The following is a 17,839-nucleotide window of genomic DNA, read 5'->3' on the forward strand; positions in this document are numbered from 1 at the left end:
TTATATTTCACCCCTCTCCTAACTATGCTTCAGTTCTGTTGAAGGGTCGTGAGGACTCGAAACGTCGACTCTTCTTCTCCACCGATGCTGCCAGACCTGCTGAGTTTTTCCAACATTTTCTGCTTTTCGTCCAGGTTTGCTGCCCTGCACGTGCCGGAAGCTGCAGGAGCGGGCGGGGGGGTGGCCGGGGCCGTGCGTCCCAGGCCGGAAGCTGCTGGAGGGGGCGGGGCCGTGAGGCCTGGGCCGGAAGCTGCGGGAAGGTGCGGGGCCACGTGGGCCAGAAGCCGCAGGAGGGGCGGGGCCGTGCGTCCCGGGCCGGAAGCTGCAGGAGGGGGCGGGGCCGGGCGTCCCGGGCCGGAAGCTGCAGGAGGGGGCGGGGCAGTTGACGGTGTCGAATGTTTACGGTGAAAGTGGCCGTTGTCGCCCGCTTCCGTCTCCCTTACCTGCCTCGCATGACTTCCCCTGACACTAACGCCCCGGTCACGCTGCTCGCCCCTTCCCCGGCGAGTCTCAAGCGGTGAGTGTGCCCGTCTTTAGCTGAGTACAGGAACGGAGCCCGCCGGCCTCCTGAAACAGCCGCGGCCTGGGCGGGGTGGGCCTTGGAACCGACCTGATCTTAATGACTGTTTCCTTTAATCTCGAGGTTTCCAAGCTGCTGGCAACGTAGTCACATCCATGTCCGCTTTATTGCTGTGAAAGATTAGTAACCCGGAAGACTTGGCTTCTTTCCTTTAACTACTCAACACGGCGAGATGTGGGAATGTGTCACATTATTAATGAAGTGATACCAGCTCAGTTTTCTCCTTCTACATGTTCGCAAGCTCGTGTTTTATACATTTCTGATCTTGTCTAATCACAACCATCCGAAACCTTTCCCAGAAAGAAAGAACTTTAATTTTCTATGGATCTTCTCACAATTTCAAAACTTTCTTTGAATTTTAATGAGACAAATTGCCAGATTTTGTGTGTGAAGTTGGTTGAGGTGTAAATATTGGCCACGACATTGAAAAACTGTCGCCCCCCCCCATCCCACAACTTCTTAGTTGAATTCATTGCAGAGTTGTGTTCTGATATTTTCGTGACAAAAGTATAAACAAGAGAAAAGCATGGTCTCATTTAATTTTATGGTTTCACCATGAATTAAGGTGATGTAACATCTAGTGAAAGTTATATTTTTTAAAGCACAAGGTTAGTAATTCTGCAACTGTCAAAACTGAATGCAGGGACTGTTTTCATTGGTTAGTTGAGTCAGCTCATTTGAAGTCGACTTGTGAGCAGAACGCATGTCCAGCACACAATTAAGGAATGGTAATGTTAAGGAAATAAGTTGTGCAAAATTGTTTTGTGGGATGAACAATGTGTCTTGCACTCATTCATGTCCAATGAATTTCTAAATGATTTGTGGGAGATTTCAGTTGTACTAGTCACTGAAGTTTATTTAGCAGCTTATTATGGCCTTTTAAATTAATTTATAGAATAAGTTTTTCTTTTGTGGTTAGGAGTTGTAAAATGTAATTGTCCAAACGAAGGAATTTTTAAAAATTCATTTTATGTGATGTGGGTGTCGCTGGCTAGGCCAGCATTTATTGCCCATCCCTAATTGCCCTAGAGAAGGTGGTAGCGAGCTGTCTTCTTGAACCGCTGCAGTCCATGTGGTGTGGGTACACCCACTGCTGTTAGGGAGGGGGTTCCAGGATTCTGACCCAGTGACAGTGAAGGAATGGCAATATAGTTCCAATCAGGATGGTGAATGGCTTGGAGGGGAACTTCCAGGTGGTGGTGTTCCCATGTATCTGCTGCCTTTGTACTTCTAGGTGGTAGTGGTTGTGGGTTGGAAGGTGCTGCCTATGGAGCCTTGGTGAGTTTCTGCAGTACATCTTGTAGATGATATACACTGCTGCCACTGTTCGTTGTTAGAGGAGGGAGTGTTTGTGGAAGGGGTGCTAATCAAGCGGGCCGCTTTGTCCTGGATGGTGTCAAGCTTCTTGAGTGTTGTGGGAACTGCACTCATGCAGGCAAGTGGGGAGTATTCCATCACACTCCTGACTTGTGCCTTGTAGATGGTGGACAGGCTTTGGGGAGCCAGGAAGTGAGTTACCCGCTACAGGATTCCTAGCCTCTGACCTGCTCTTGTAGCCACAGTATTTATATGGCTAGTCCAGTTCAGTTTCTGGCCAATGGTAACCACCACGATGTTGATAGTGGGGAATTCAGTGATGGCAATGCCATTGAACATCAAGGGGCGATGGTTGGCTTCTCTCTTGTTGGAGATGGTCATTGCCTGACAGTTGTGTGGCACGAATGTTACTTGCCACTTGTCAGCCCAAGCCTAGATATTGTCCAGTTCTTGCTGCATTTGGACATTGACTGCTTCAGTTTCTGAGGAGTCGCGAATGGCACTGAACATCCTCACTTCTGACCTTATGATTGAAGGAAGGTCATTGATGAAGCAGCTGAAGATGGTTGGGCTGAGGACACTACCCTGAGGAACTCCTGCGGTGATGTCCTGGAATTGAGATGACTGACCTCCAACAACCACAACCATCTTCCTTTGTGCTAGGTATGACCCCACCCGGTGGAGAGTTTTCCCCCTGATTTCCATTGACTCCAGTTTTGCTAGGGCTCCTTGATGCCACACTCTGTCAAATGCTGCCTTCATGTTAAGGGCAGTAACCCTCACTGCGCCTCTGGAGTTCAGCTCTTTGGTCCATGTTTGAACCAAGGCTGTAAGGAGGTCACAAGCTGAGTGACCCTGGCAGAACCCAAACTAGGCATCAGTGAGCAGGTTATTGCTCAGCAAGTGTCGCTTAATCGCACTGTTGATGACCCCTAACACCACTTTACTGATGATGGAGAGTAGACTGATGGGGTGGTATTTGGCCAGTTTGGATTTGTCCTGATTTTTGTGTACAGGACATATCTGGGCAATTTTCCACATAGCCGGGTAAATGCCTGTGTTGTAGCTATACTAGAACAGCTTGGCTAGGGGTGTGGCAAGTTCTTGAGCACAAGTCTTCAGTATTATTGTTGGAATATTGTCAGGGCCCATAGCCTTTGCTGTATCCAGTGCCTTCAGCCGTTTCTTGATATCACATGGAGTGAAAAGAATTGGCAGAATACTGTGATGCTGGGGACCTCTGGAGGGGGCCAAGATGGATCATCCATTTGGCACTTCGGGCTGACGATTGTTGCGACTGCTTCGGCCTTATCTTTTGCACTGATGTGCTGAGCTCCTCCATCATTAAGGATCGGAATATTTGTGGAGCCTCCTCCTCCAGTAAGCTGTTTAATTGTCCACCATTCACAACAGGATGTGGTAGGAATGCAGAGCAGAAGGGATATGAAAAATATGATTAGAACTATTTTGTTTGTATGGAGGGGAAAGACCAAGATGGACTGGTTGGCCTGAAGGACCTATTTCCTTGTTGTCATTTCTGTGTATTTCTGTTAATAGACCGCTCGAAGCCAGAAACAGACAAATTTAAAAGATTATGCTTCCCTCCATCTTTTATAGAAATTCTTTGAGATTTGTATGTGATAGAGAAAAGGTGAAGAAACTATTGAATAAAATATACAATATGGAATCGATGGGACAATAATTTTAATGGGAAGTCACATTGAGAGGTTCACAAATGCAAAATTCACCAAAAAAATCTTGTGTTCCTTCCTTTAGGTCTCGGCATGATTTTCTAGACCCTTGTTATTGATGCTGTAAAATTGGAAACTATGAGATGTGTGCAGGCGGTTGGAGATGTCATTTTATCCTCTTCCTCTCTTTGAGAAAGGATATGCTCTTTATTTAAAACCACCTTTTGCAAAGCTAATTCAGGACCTAACTCAATTGTGGGTAGATGCCAGTGTTCCACATTGCTGTGCAAAACATTTTACCTCCCTTTATGGTCAAAATAATGGTAATTACCTTTTCTAGAGAAAGGATCTTGACTGGTTCAAGTTTGATATTTTGCAATCATTTTTGGAGGTAAATTCTTCTAACTCTTGTTTTCACGTCCCCCTACATGGGGACACCTGCAAACATTGACATTCTCAGGGCCCATTTGTCCTACCTTCTGCAAAGTAAACAGTGCTATTATTTTTAATTAGTTTATGACAACAGAAATAACCTTAATTTAACCAACGGAGAAAAATATATAAATCTGTTGACCTCTTGATCCCAATGTGAACACCTGGGCTCTAACTTGCAGAATTACATGTAGGCTTAATGTAATTTGAGTAATTTGATTTTAATTATAATATGTAATATCTAATATCAATTAACATTCAGTGAACCGTTGTCTGTGCGCTGAAGCCAAAGAATACTTGGCTTACACGAAGAGTTAACTCAGTTCTGAAACCTCGATATATTTCCACTGAAGTTGAGATTTTAATACTGATCTACATCACTTTATTTCTTGTAGGAAACGAGAAGCTGCCAAGGAATTGATTGAAAGTTACTACTGTCAATTAACAAAAGGCTGTGGAAATGAGTTCTGTACAAATGAGAACTGTGCTTCCTGTCCCGGTTTCAAGCAGTTGGACAATAATCGAGCTGCAGCCAGAGCTCTGGAATTGTATCGCACCAGAGCAGAGCTATGCACAGCTTGGCCCACTAAGAAGCCAAGATCTTTGCTTTCCCAAAATGTTTCATCTGACAAGCGCAAACATAAAAACGGCAAGGCTGTTGGGAGTGACTTTGATGTGATCTGTAGTAAGAAACAGCAACAGGACAACTTTCAAAGTAAAGCTTTTTTTTTATTGGGTAAACATTCATTGGCAAAGCTGTGAGTTTATTGTATTGTTTATTTTGAAGTAATATTCATTAAGTTGATCAAATACTAGATCATGATTAGTTTTAAATGTGCTCTTTGTCTCTCTGAAGAACTCATTGAGGCAACTGTTGCTGCTCCCTTATGAAACAGCACTCCGGGCTGGACAATTCTTCTCTCTTGCTGACTTTACCACCACCGCGCCTGCTGAGTGCTAGCAAAGCTGTATCCTTCCCCTGTCTTGGCTGACTTGTATTGGTCCCTGGTTCCCAATCTTATGTCTAAAATTCCTATCCTCATGTTTAAATCCCTTCACTCCCTTTCTTGCCCCTGCCTCTGTAACCTGCTCCAGACCTAGAACTCCTCCATTTCATTATTGTGACTCTGGCCTGCTGTGCACCCCTTTTCCTTCTGTGCGCTATTGACAGCTGTGTTTTCTGCCATTTAGGCCGAACATCTTCCCTTCCAAACACTACACCCCCACCACCCAAGACCCCCATGCCTTCCCCCAAGCACCCTATTTCTCCACCTTGTTGTCTTTTAATGCCCTTGTTAAAACCCACCTCTTTGACCAAGCTCTAGGCCACCACTTCTGGTGTCGTCTCCTCTGTCTCAGCATGCATTTGTGCCTTGTGAAGCGCCTTAGTGTGTTTTTCTATGCAAAGGGCACTGTATACATTCAAGTGGTTGCTGTCATGAGTTTTTTCCAAAGGACAGCAGCATCTTTTTCTTATAAGACAGGCGTCAATTTAACTATTTAAAATATTGATATTCTAGCACTATTTTGGCCAAGAGCTGGTTCAGAGTTAGTAACAAGGTATAATTCTACGTGCTTTGAATTTAAAAATGTAATTTTCCAGTGTAGCTTTATTGGTGTAACTGCTGGGAAACCCTAATGTCATTGTTTTGTTTTGATAGCATTTGTTATCTGAAGCATTGTTACTCAGTGAGACAAAATACCAAATCTACTTTTGTTTTTTCCATGATTAGGTTACTGTAGAATTTCATTTGTGGTAAGTTTTTTTCAAGGATGTTGTTTAAAGCACTAATCAAATTTCAAGCCAAGGTCTTCCATCTTTTAACTTTAACAGCAACCAAGTACAAGAGCACAGCAGTGGCATTGTAATTATGGGGCAATGGTTGTCAGTATTCTTAACTGTCTTGATAAAGTGTGCTTTTAAATTGACGTTTTCTTTAAAAAAAATCCAAACATTTTTTTCTCCATTCCTGGGTGTTTTTGAAATGTTTATACAAAGGATGCTCTAAACTCTAGAGAAGTCCTTGAAATAAATGTCTCCAAACAAGTTGATTTCTTTTTTACATTCTGCCATGTGGAACATTTCTAGAAGTAAGTACACTTGGAAGTTCCTGTGCCTGGAGTGCATTTTCTTTCAAACTGAATTCATTACTTCAGCTGCTCCCTGGGTTGAAGTAATGGCACTTTTTTGCATGATTTACTAGCTTTAGATTTAGAGTACAGGTGGTGGTTGCGTAGTGTAGTGTTTTATGTATTTGGTAGTTCCTCCAGATTTTATTTTTATGCCCATTTTTGTGCCCCCAACTTGAAATTAGCTTTTTCCTGATGATCTCAATTTGATTCCATTACCTAGTATTAGAAAAAAGGAATTTTTACAAAATATTATAGAAGAGACTATACTAATCAATTTTAAATTTTACCAGTACCAGGATTATGTACAAGGGCAAAGTCATATTTGGAAATTTTCATTTGTGATTGTTTTAGGTTTTCAGGAGCTTGGAGAACTGAAAATCTAAAATATTTTAAAAACTCCATTGTATAACCAATAGTAACTCTTGTTGACAATGTTCTAGTGTGGGAGCTATTGGTAATAGTATATACAGAAATTGAATTAGCTTGGTTGCTAAGTAGAACAGCTTATTTGTTTTGGTGCAAAGATTTAATGTAGTTATTTATCTTGTTGGTGGGGAAGGAAAGAACTGTTTCAACCATGTTCCCTATTGTCTGAACAACTTGACTTATTTCTATTGCTAGACATAACCTACCTTACTGAAGAAAAAGTGGATGAAATTCTCAGTGTATGCAATGAAACTGGAGACTTCTCACCACTGGTGCATCTTATTGGCCGGATATTCTCCAGTGCAGAAACACTAGTTAAGAGCTTTAGGAAACCTGAAATGAAGAGAAATTGCTTAAGCTCTTTACCAGAAAATACTACAGATAATTTGGAAAATTGTGCCGAAATACAAGCAATAGCTGGATGTAATCATTCAGCACCTTGCTGTTCTCAACAGAAACTTTGTGATTGTCTTGGGCAATCATTTAAGCTTGAAGAATTAACTGTTGATGTCAAATCTGTTCGGAGGGTCTACAAAAAACTACTGGTACATAACCGGATAGAAACTGCACTGATTAATGCTTTGATGTATCTATCACCAGATGTGGAATGTGAATTAAGTTATCACAATGCGTACACCAGAGATTCAAACTACCTAAACCTGTTCATAATTGTCATGGAAAATCACAACCTACATAGTCCTGAGTATCTGGAAGGAGCCTTACAAATGTTCTGTAAGGCAATGTGCAAGCTTCCTTTGTCAGCACAAGCCAAGTTGATCCATCTGTGGTCAACATACAGCTCCACTGATATCCGCAGAATGATTGAGGTTTTTCAGCAGCTTATCACGTACAAAGTAATAAGCAATGATTATAGTTGTCGAAATTTGGTAAATGAAGATGATGTAGTAGTTGCAGCAGCCAAATGTCTAAAATTGGTATACTTTGCAAATTTGCTGGGTGGCATTTTGACCGTAGAGAATGACGATGAGGAGTCGTCACAAGAAACCAGTGAGGGAAATTTGCATCAGAACCTTTTGATCGAGGACACCCGTTACAAGAAGGGTCCCCGGGTGGACCCCTTGGAAAAAGAGCTTAATTTTAGGGCCATTGACTGCTGTCGACCAGTGATACCTTATGATGAATTTGTTAACGAGTCATTAAACAATGTTCTTGCAATGGATAAAGACTACATATTTTTTAAAGTAGACAGTGAGAAGAAGTTTTCTTTCTTGACCTGTCCATTCCTCCTTACCCCATATACTAAAAGCCAAGGCCTCTATTATGACAACAGAATTCGGATGTTCAGTGAACGACGTATAACTGTGCTGTACAACTTGGTACAAGGGCAGCAAGCTCAACCTTATCTCCGACTGAAAGTAAGGCGCGATCATATCATTGATGATGCTCTTGTGCGGGTATGTACCAATATTTTTCTCTTTAAAGGATCTTCTGCATTGTAAGCATTTTCATGAATTATTATTTCAAGTGCAACAGTGAATAGATTTAACATAGTATGCTCAACAGGTCTTAAATGTTAAATTATTTTTTTCATTGAGATTTGTGTTTTATTGTCATGCCTTCTATTCTTGGAACCAATGTCAGCAATTTTATTATTATTTAGTGACTGTAAATCCCCGAAGACAAGCGTTAGCCTCCTCATTTTCTGAGTTTAAGATGATTAGTCTGCCACTTCGTCTATAGAGGGTGCACTCCTCGGTAATGTGCAGCATTGTTTGTGTCTTTCCACAAGTCCATAAGAAGTTTGGACTGAGGCCCCAGTGGTGGAGGTTGGCAGCACAGGGCCCCTGGCCTATCGTGAACCTGTTTAGTAATGACCACTCTCGCCGTAGTAGTTCAAAGCCTGCCATATGACAGATGGGGTTGTCACAGCGAACTTGTTAGTGACTTCCATGTTTCCCATTCCTTGATCTAGAGGATGTCTGCTGGTAGTTGCACGAGAAGGGTGCTCCCTATGGGGTGCCTAGATGGAAGTTGGGCAGTAGGTGGATTGAACAGGTCATCATGGAGTGGTAAATCAGGTGCAGCGTGGATGGTTTCAACCAGCTTCTGGGTTTTTATCAGCTGGCAGATGTGTGGCGAAGTGATGTTTGCAAGGACAGGAAGCCGGGAAGGGCTTGATTTGAGTGGAAAGTTCCAGTTATGATGCACATTGTTGCATGCAATTGAGTGTCAACAATATAAGTGTGTGATGACCTTTGCCAGACAGGTGCACAGTACTCTGCTGCGGCGTATAATAGGGCGGGTGCTGAGGTCTGGGAGTGTTGTGACAGCAGCATCCCATGTAGATCCAGCAAGTTTGGTTAGTAGGTTGGTTCCAGTTTTCACCTTTGTCATCAATTATAATGTTGGGTAGTTTTGAAAAAGCCAAGTTTCTAACCATAATTTTCCATTATGTTTGAGTTAAACTAAGTTAACTTTCCATTTAAGACATACTCCAATCACAAATAAAAATTTTAAATTTAAAGCCAATTACATAGGTATGAGGGGAGAGCTGGCTAAGGTTAATTGGGTAAATTGACTAAAAGGTATGGTGGTAAATAAACAGTGGGAAATATTTGAAGAAACCAATTCAAAATGTTCAAAAAAAAATACATTCCATTGAGAGACACAAACTAAGCAAAAATAATCAAGTCTGAGCGGTTTACTCAAGTTAAGGGTCATAGTCATAGAGGCCTACAGCACAGAAAAAGGTTCTTCGGCCCATCGAGTCTGCACCAGTCAACCAAGTACCTAACTATTCTCATCCCATTTTCCAGCACTAGGCCCATAGCCATGTATGCCATGGCATTGCAAGTGCACAACCAAATACTACTTAAATGTTATGAAGGTATCTGCCTCTACCACCCTTTCAGGCAGTGAGGGTCGTATTAGATTAAAAGAAGAAGCTTATAATGTTGCAAAGAATAATAGTCTAAAGATTGGGAATGTTTCAGATTAGTATAAAGACCAGAGGCAATCCTTCAAGACTGTTACCTTCAATTCCTTTGTACAGTATGGTTAAATCCCTTTAACATTTATCAGTTTCAAACATTAACTTTTTTTTGGGTTTCTTTGAATTTTTTTATTATTCGGTTATGGGATGTGGGCGTTGCTGGTTCGGCCAGCATTTATTGCCCATCCCTAATTGCCCTTGTTTATAGGGCAGTTAAGAGTTAACCACATTGCTGTGGGTCTGGAGTCACATGTAGGCCACACCAGGTGAGGATGGTAGATTTCCTTCCCTAAAGGAATCACTGAACAGTTGCTGGAAATGGTTGGGAATGTTTTAGAAACCAGCAAAGGGCCACCAAAAAGTTGATAAAAAGGGAAAAAATGGAACATGAAAGTAAACTAGCCAGGAATATAGAAACATTTTGAAGCATTTACAGGTATGCAAAAAGGAAGAGTAGCTAAAGTAAACTTTGGTCCCTTAGATGCAGAGACAGGAGAATGAGGAAATGGCTGAGACATTGAACAAGTATTCTGTGTCTGTCTTCACAGTAGAAGATACAAGTTGCATACAAGATGCAAGTTACATACAAGAAATAGAGGGTTTCATTGTTAAGCATTTACAGATTTTCATTTTCCTTCTGCTGTGGACCAACCAGTCGCTACAAAAAATTTCAGAACCATAATTGTATATTTGACCCATCACAACTTCTATCTCTGCTCTGGGTATAATTTTAATCAAAGTGAAGCACGGAATTGTTACAGTGCAGAAGGAGGCCATTTCACCCATCTTGTCTGAACCGGCTCTCCGAATGAGCAACTCACCTAGTGCCAATCCCTGCCTTCTCCCTGTAACCCTGCACTTTCTTCCTTTTCAGATAACAATCCAATTCCATTTTGAATGCTTCACTTGAGCCTGCCTTCACCACACTGTCAGTCAGTGCATTCCAAACCCATACCACTCGCATAAAAAAGTTTCTCCCTGTGTCACTTTTGCTTCTTTTACTAATTACTTCAAATTTGCACACTCTCGTTTTTGACCTTTTCATGAGTGGGGGGCAGTTGTATTCCACGAGCTATAACCTTCCTGCCAAGTCTGTTGTGTGACCCTATCAAATGCCTTGTGGAAGTCCATGTACACCACATCACCAGCATTGCTCCCAACAACCCTCTCCGTTACCTCTTGAAAAAGCTCCAGCAAATGAGTTTAGCATGATTTTTCCTTAGCAAATCCATGCTGTCTTTCCTTAATTAACCCACATTTGTCTATGTGACTGTTAATTCTGTCCCGAATTTGCCAGCTGTCTTAACCATTTCCAGCAACTGTTCAGTGATTCAAAGAAACCAAAATAAAAGATAATGTTTGAAACTGATAAATGCCTAAAGGATTTAACCATATTGCACAAGGGAATTGAAGAGAACAGTCTTGAGGAATTGCATATGGTGTTTGTTCAATAAACTAAAGGCTATTATAATGTGCCATCCATTATTTGCTGTGATCTATACGACATTTGTCATCTTTCATATAAAGTAACCAAGTGACCTTCATTTTAAGCCTGAATGATACCATAATGAATTATGTTTATTGCAAGTCACTAGTGTAAATGGACTCAGTGTATCTGTATAGGAACTGACTTCCATTCTTTTTTGAAATGGTATCTGCAGACCTGAACAGAATGTTAGGGCATAGTTGACTCTTTTGTTCCTAAAATCCCTAGATTACTATGAGCATGTTAGCTTTGAGTTTGTTGACCGGTTTTCTTGTTTTGTTTTTCAGTTGGAAATGATTGCCACGGAAAATCCTTCAGATTTGAAAAAGCAACTTTATGTGGAGTTTGAGGGGGAACAAGGAGTGGATGAAGGCGGAGTTTCCAAGGAGTTCTTTCAGCTGGTGGTCGAGGAGATTTTTAATCCAGATATAGGTATTTCTTCAACCTCAGTATATCATTGCAATAGTCAGTGAAATCAGACTTTCCCCCTATCTCAGTAAGATGAAATGTTTAAAGAAATGTCCTGCCCTGTAGGAGTAACAAAGATCAAAAGTAGTTTCCCTAGTCCATGATATTTGCTTTATCCTTAGTAAACATAATCCAAGAGAGCAGATATGGTGCTGGTTACTTGGTGAAATGTATGAAGTGAGGAAATGCCAGTTGGAACTGAAGTGATTGTCCTGTAGAAAAATTTGGAATTTTATTTGTTTGGCCAAAGTTGCCAACCTAATGGATCTACAGGTGGGGTAACTATCAGAAATAGTAACTTAATTTATAACAATATTTCAAAGCAAAAATGTGTATTGATAGTGAGGATGCTGTTGCCAGAAAATAGAATTCCCCTCCCCTGTCTCTTGTGCAGTGTCATCAAGTATAACATAGGCAAAGCAATGAAGTGGTATGCCTTTCCTCAAAAAGTGCTTAAACGCCAACCTTATAGTCTAGCCTATTGCACTAGTGTGGCACTTCACTTCCAATTCTCATAACACTATTCTGGTGGCTTTTCTGTGTGTGTTTACTGATTAGTGCCAATTTTAGACAGCTTTATGGTCATACCCATGGATTATTAGATTGACACTCTTAAAGCATTTTAAAGAGCCTGACTGATCAGTTATTTGCTTCTAGTTTGAGTTCAGATGGAAAGATATTATTTGTGTTTCAATGTACTGAAAAGCCCTGTTCAAATGTTTACCATTCATTTAGAAATGTAATTGGCCACAACTGTTATTCATACAGTTCTCTTGGTGCTTTGATATAAATCTAAATGGGGTGGGGATGTGAGTAATGGGGTCTGGTGGAGGAGGAAACGAGTTTGAATTATGATTGACATGAAAATCACTGGACAGGCATTCACTGAAAGTGGATAAACACAAATTCCATGTGACAGAGACCGTAAGTGTTATCAAAGTGCCAAGGTAGATGAATGAGTTAAAGATCCTGTTTCCCCAAGTGTTCAGGCATGTGATTCATCAGCTTAATTTCCCTATAGGCAATAGGAAAATACTTGATTTTTTTTTCTTATAGGAATGTTTGCTTATGATAGCCAAACGAAACTGTTTTGGTTCAACCCTACCTCCTTTGAGAATGATGGACAATTCACACTAATTGGGATAGTGCTGGGTCTGGCAATCTACAATCACTGCATCCTTGATGTCCATTTCCCTATGGTGGTTTACAGGAAGTTGATGGGCAAGAAGGGAACTTTAGAAGATCTTGCTGACTCACATCCAGTAAGTTAATACTGAAAGTACTGTCTGCAGGTAAATTTTCATCAAATTGATTTAAATAAAATATAGCTATCACAAGATGACAACACCAACCACGTCATCAGGGAATCAAGTGACACTGTGGTACCTAATGGATTTCAATAAACTATGCCCATTCAACAGATTGGGTAGATTATGTGTACTGCACCAGAAGTTAAAAGAGAAAGAAAAGACATGCAGTTGAGTCTTTCATAACCACTGGAAGTTTCAAAACGCTTTGCAGTCGATGAATTTTTGAAGTGTAGCCACTGTTGTAATTATAGCAAATGCAGCAGGCAAGTTGTATGTAGCAAACTCCCACAAACCGCAAAACAGTGATGTGATAATGACCAGATAATTTGTTTTTGTGATGTCGATTCAAGGATAAAAATTGTCCAGGACACCAGGGATAACTTCCCCTGCTCTTCAAAATAGTGCCATGGATCTTTTACATCCATTGGAGAGGGCAGATGGGTACTCGGCTTAGCATCTTGTCTAAAAGACATCACCTCCAACAGTGCAGCACTCCTTAGTACTGGATTGGAGTGTCAACCTTAATTTTTGTGCTCAAGCCCTGGAGCGGGACTTATACCCACAACCTGTGACTCAAGCGAGTGTGCTACCAACTGAGCCACGGCTGTCACGCAAGTTAACTAAATGCAATGTTTTCTCCAAGTTGTTGGTGTAAGGAAAAAGATATCATTTTATATAGTACATATGAGCTCCATGTAGAAGTCCAAAAGAAATGGGAACATTTCTGAATCAATAAATGAGGATGAATATTTGACTAGAGACAGTAGATGAAGTATTTTTGTGCATGTACTCAAATTACATACTGGAGGGAGAAGTTTGGAAGTCATCTATTACAACTAGACTGGGGCAAGTTCATCACAGGACCTTGCCATTGGGCTTTGTCCTCTACTAGCACCTCAAGGCTGTTGTCACTCTTCTATTCATACCTTAAGGAAAGAGAAAAGGCCATTTAACCATCTAGTAAGTTTTTCATATCATCTCAAACATTGTTAAATATGTCTTTATGATATGTTCAGTAGTTTTCACAGTTGTGTGTTATGCTGAATGAATTGCATAACAATTTTCAACAGAGCTATCAGTCATCTCAGCAATCACGGTTAATAAACAGATGAGATGTAGGTGTAATAATTTGTATCTGTTGTGTACAGATGTAATAAGTGGATTATCAATTATCTGAATTAAACCAATTTAGAGTATTTTTTTATTCAAAGCATTCCTCATTTTATTGAAGAGAAAACTATGCATGTCAACATTATTAATTTTAAAATTTTCTATTGAACTTTGGAAAAACCAAAGCCATCTTATTCAGCAACTAATAAAATCCTTCCAAACTTGCCCCTGCCTGACACTGGACAAATGATGTATATCCTAGATGTCCTATTCAACAGTGAGCTGAACTTCAAATCCACATTCCTTTTCATCACCGACAAAACTTAATTCTACTTTAGAAGCATCACTGTCACCCTTGCATCATTCCACTACTGCTGAAACTGTTAATTACTCTCTTGTTGCCTCTACACACAACTTCTGCTTGCTGGCCTCCATACCGCCACCTTATTCAAATTGCAACTCATTTAAAACTTGGCCATTTACATTTTGTCATACATCAACACCCACTTATCATCACTGATCTAGTGGCTCCCTGCTTCCCAACACATTGAATTCAGTATCCTTACCCTCATTTAGAATTGCTTCAACAGCATCAGTCCTTAGCCTATGTTTGCTGCTCTGAATCTGGCACTCTTGCAACTACTGAGGACTGTGACTTTAGACTCTGCTGAGAGCTGCTCTGTTACAGGGCTTTGAGAAACTGCAGGTTCTGTCAGACTTACTGTCAGGATTTTCCTTCTGCATTTTAAATCAATGTTCTAATGTGGATTTACAAGTTTAAAAAAAATGAAATTGCTAATGTTACTTCTCTTCACAAATATATCAGGAATTTTTGAAAGAGACAAGCTGCACATTGCAATTAATAAGACCCTCTTTTCACTTTGGTTTGCAATTTTGATAGAGGATAAAATCTCCTGCCTGCTCCATGCTATCTCTCTTTCCTACCCACTTAATCTCTCACTCCCTTTTCATTATTGAACTGGATTACTCCACCTTGTAAGGGTTCACTAGTTCTCTTTTGTTGGAGGAGGGGAATCATCAGACATGGAACCTTTGGAAGGGAAGATCAAGTGGAGAAGGACAAGGAACTGTTATCAATTCTTCTCTTTCGAAAATTTGCAGGTACAGTGGTTAAAATTGAGGGGATAGCAGCTAAATCTAGAAAGATGGTTTGGAATAAGGCGCATATCATTTATAAGATCAAAGGAATTTGAATTCTGTTTTAAAAATCTGGAGGTGAATACTGGTGCCAGTAAAACATGGCAATGAAAACTTGTCTGATTGTTGTAAAACCTGATTATAAACCAATGTCCTTTTAGGCAATAAAACTTGCCATCTTTATCGGGTCTGCCCTCTACATGACTCCCAACCCCACATCAATATGGTTAACTCTTAAATGCCCTCTGAAGTGGTCAAGTAAAACATTCAGTTGAAAAAGAAAGCTCACCACCATCTTCTAAGGACAACTAGGGGTGGGCAATAAATGTCATAGCAAGAAGTAATGTAATAGATGATCGACCATTGAAGTATGGAGGATGAGCAGACTGATTTCCAAGGCTCAGATGTCAACTAATTTATTTAAATACTCGTTAATGCATTTTGAAAAATATCTGACTGTGAAATGATAGTTAATGATTCTAACTTCAATATGCTAATTGGATACTAGATTCTTCTTATAACTTTAGTTTATAAAGCGTTATGTTTAAATGTAAATACATGTAGGAAACTTGATTTTGTCCACAAGTTAGTCCTTTGTCAACTGGCTCTGGTGTTGTAATTTTAAGCCCAGTGCTAATCGTATTTATGTTATTCAGTTTATACAGAATTCGGATTATAAAATTTAGGTTCTGTATAGCTAAATTATAAGTGAAAAATTATGGCCATCTCCAGTCAATTCTTTTTATGCGTTGACATGAGTGCATTCAAACATCGGTCACATTGCTGTGGGCCTGCAGTCATATATAGGCCAGACCAGATAAGGATAGCTGCTTTCCTTCTGTAAAGGACATTAGTGTAACAAAGATTTTTAAGACACCCCTATAGTTTCATAGTTACCATTACTGAGACTAGCTTTTTATTCCAGATTTTATTTTAATTAATTGCTAGGATTTGAACTCGTATCTTCCAATTCGGCTTACCATTCCAGTAACATACCCATTATGCTACTGTCTCAACACAGTAGGAAAATCCAGTTTGGAGGGAGAAGGTTGGGCACGAAGAGGCTGGAGATTAGAAGGGATACATCATAGACAACAAGCTCATATAGTAAAAACAGAAACTGCTGGAAAAATTCAACAGGTCAGTAAGAGTTAACATTTCAGATTGATGACTTTTTAATCAGAGATCAACCTGAAATGTTAACTTTGTTTCTCTTTCCATAGATGTTGCCTGACTTGCTGAGTTTTTCCACATTTTCTGCTTTTGTTCCAGATTTCCAGTATTTTGCTTTTGTAACAAGCTCATATGCTTGCCTTTGGAGGAAGCACAATGAAGGTTCGCTGGATTGATTCCTGGGATTGAGGGCATTGTGGTATCAGGAGGCACTAAATTTGGCTAAACCCATATTCTGTAGAGTTTCATACAGTAAGATGATCTCATTGAAACGTTTAAAGCTCTTCAGAGGATTGACAGAGTAAATGCTAAGATCTGTTTCCTCCATCTGAAGTTTAGAACTAAAGGTTGCAGTGTCAGAATAAGGAATCAGTGATTTAGGATTGAGATGAGAAATTTATTCATTCAAAGGGTTTGACTCTTTAGAATTCTTTACCCATGAGGCTGTTCGTACTCAAGTCATACGTAAGATAGTGATCAATAGATTTTTTGATACTAAGCATCAATGGATATGCAGGTAGTGTGGAAGGTGGAGTTGAGGAAGACAATCAGCTGTGGTCTTGTTAAATGGTGGAGCATGTTCAAAGGGTCTAATTGCCTACTCCTGCTTCTGTTTCTTAATGTCCATATGTTTAATGTATTTGTAAGCTACCAAGAAGTTGCTTTATTATTAAAAGGGTCCTACAACCAGTCCAGTTTTCTTGTGAAATGTTATTAAGTGTAGAGTTTGAACTACTGAACAATGCCACTCATTTGAGAATACCACTGATTTTTTCCAGTGGCTCGGGGAACAGCTGAACCATGCAGATCATGAAGGTCTTCGATTCAGACTGAGGCACTGCAGATTGCTTAAATGGTTCTGAGTTAGGAAGGGGAAATTGGCGAGGGCACCTCTGCCTGATCACAATCCTATATTTCCTGCTGAAATTGCAGCTGAGGACAGAATCAGGTTTGACTATGCCCTTCCCAGGCATATTTGGCAACCAATCTCAGCAGTCTAGTCTGCCCCTGATGTCTGCAACTTCAGAAGTTTGTGGAGAGAAAACTTGCACTGAAAGGTTTAGACCACACCCGGGGCACTGTGTACAATTCTGGTCACATATTATAAAAAAGATATGGAGGGTGCAAAAAAATTATATAATGATACAGAATTGAAAGGATATACCTATCGGCTGGAGACGATGAACAGGCTAGATCTCTTTTCCTTTAAAAAGAGAAAAGTTTGAGGGTGATATAATGGAGATCTTTAAAATGATAAAAGATTTGATAGAGTAGGCACAGAGAATATTTCCACTTGTGGGGAAGAGCAAAACTAGAGGCCATCAATATATATACACACCAAAAAAATCAAATGGAGAATTCAGAAATCTCTTTACCAAAAGAATGGTGAGAATGTGAATCTCACTATGTCATAGGGAGTGGATGAGGTGAATAATAGAGATGCATTTCAAGGGAGGCTAAATAAGTACATGAGTGGGAAATAGTATAGAGGGATATGCTGATAGAGTTAAGTGGGGAAGATGGGACGAGTCTCGAGTGGAGCATAAATGCTGACTTGGACTGGTTGGGCCAAAAGACCTGTTCCTGTGCAGTAAATCCTTT

At 40.3% G+C, this 17,839-nt stretch overlaps 1 protein-coding gene across 3 annotated transcripts in view; it reads left to right on the plus strand.

Moving 5' to 3' along the window:
* Positions 1-346: 346 nt before the first annotated feature.
* LOC144683896 (ubiquitin-protein ligase E3A-like) overlaps positions 347-17,839 on the plus strand; it is a 53,002-nt gene continuing 35,509 nt past the window's right edge. The window contains exons 1-5 of one of the 3 annotated variants that reach the window (XR_013577362.1): positions 347-517; positions 4,416-4,735; positions 6,775-7,994; positions 11,306-11,450; positions 12,543-12,748. Coding sequence is in view for 2 of the 3 variants with exons in the window: in XM_078547454.1 (XP_078403580.1) it covers positions 396-517; positions 4,416-4,735; positions 6,775-7,994; positions 11,306-11,450; positions 12,543-12,748 (2,013 nt within the window). In the remaining variant the exon portion in view is untranslated. Of the gene's footprint in view, positions 518-4,415; positions 4,736-6,019; positions 6,112-6,774; positions 7,995-11,305; positions 11,451-12,542; positions 12,749-17,839 lie in introns of those variants that run through there. The other 2 variants (XM_078547454.1, XM_078547467.1) reach the window with 2 other exon arrangements.

Source organism: Cetorhinus maximus, chromosome 1 (genome assembly GCF_964194155.1).
Source record: "Cetorhinus maximus chromosome 1, sCetMax3.hap1.1, whole genome shotgun sequence".
Classification (NCBI taxonomy): domain Eukaryota; kingdom Metazoa; phylum Chordata; class Chondrichthyes; order Lamniformes; family Cetorhinidae; genus Cetorhinus; species Cetorhinus maximus.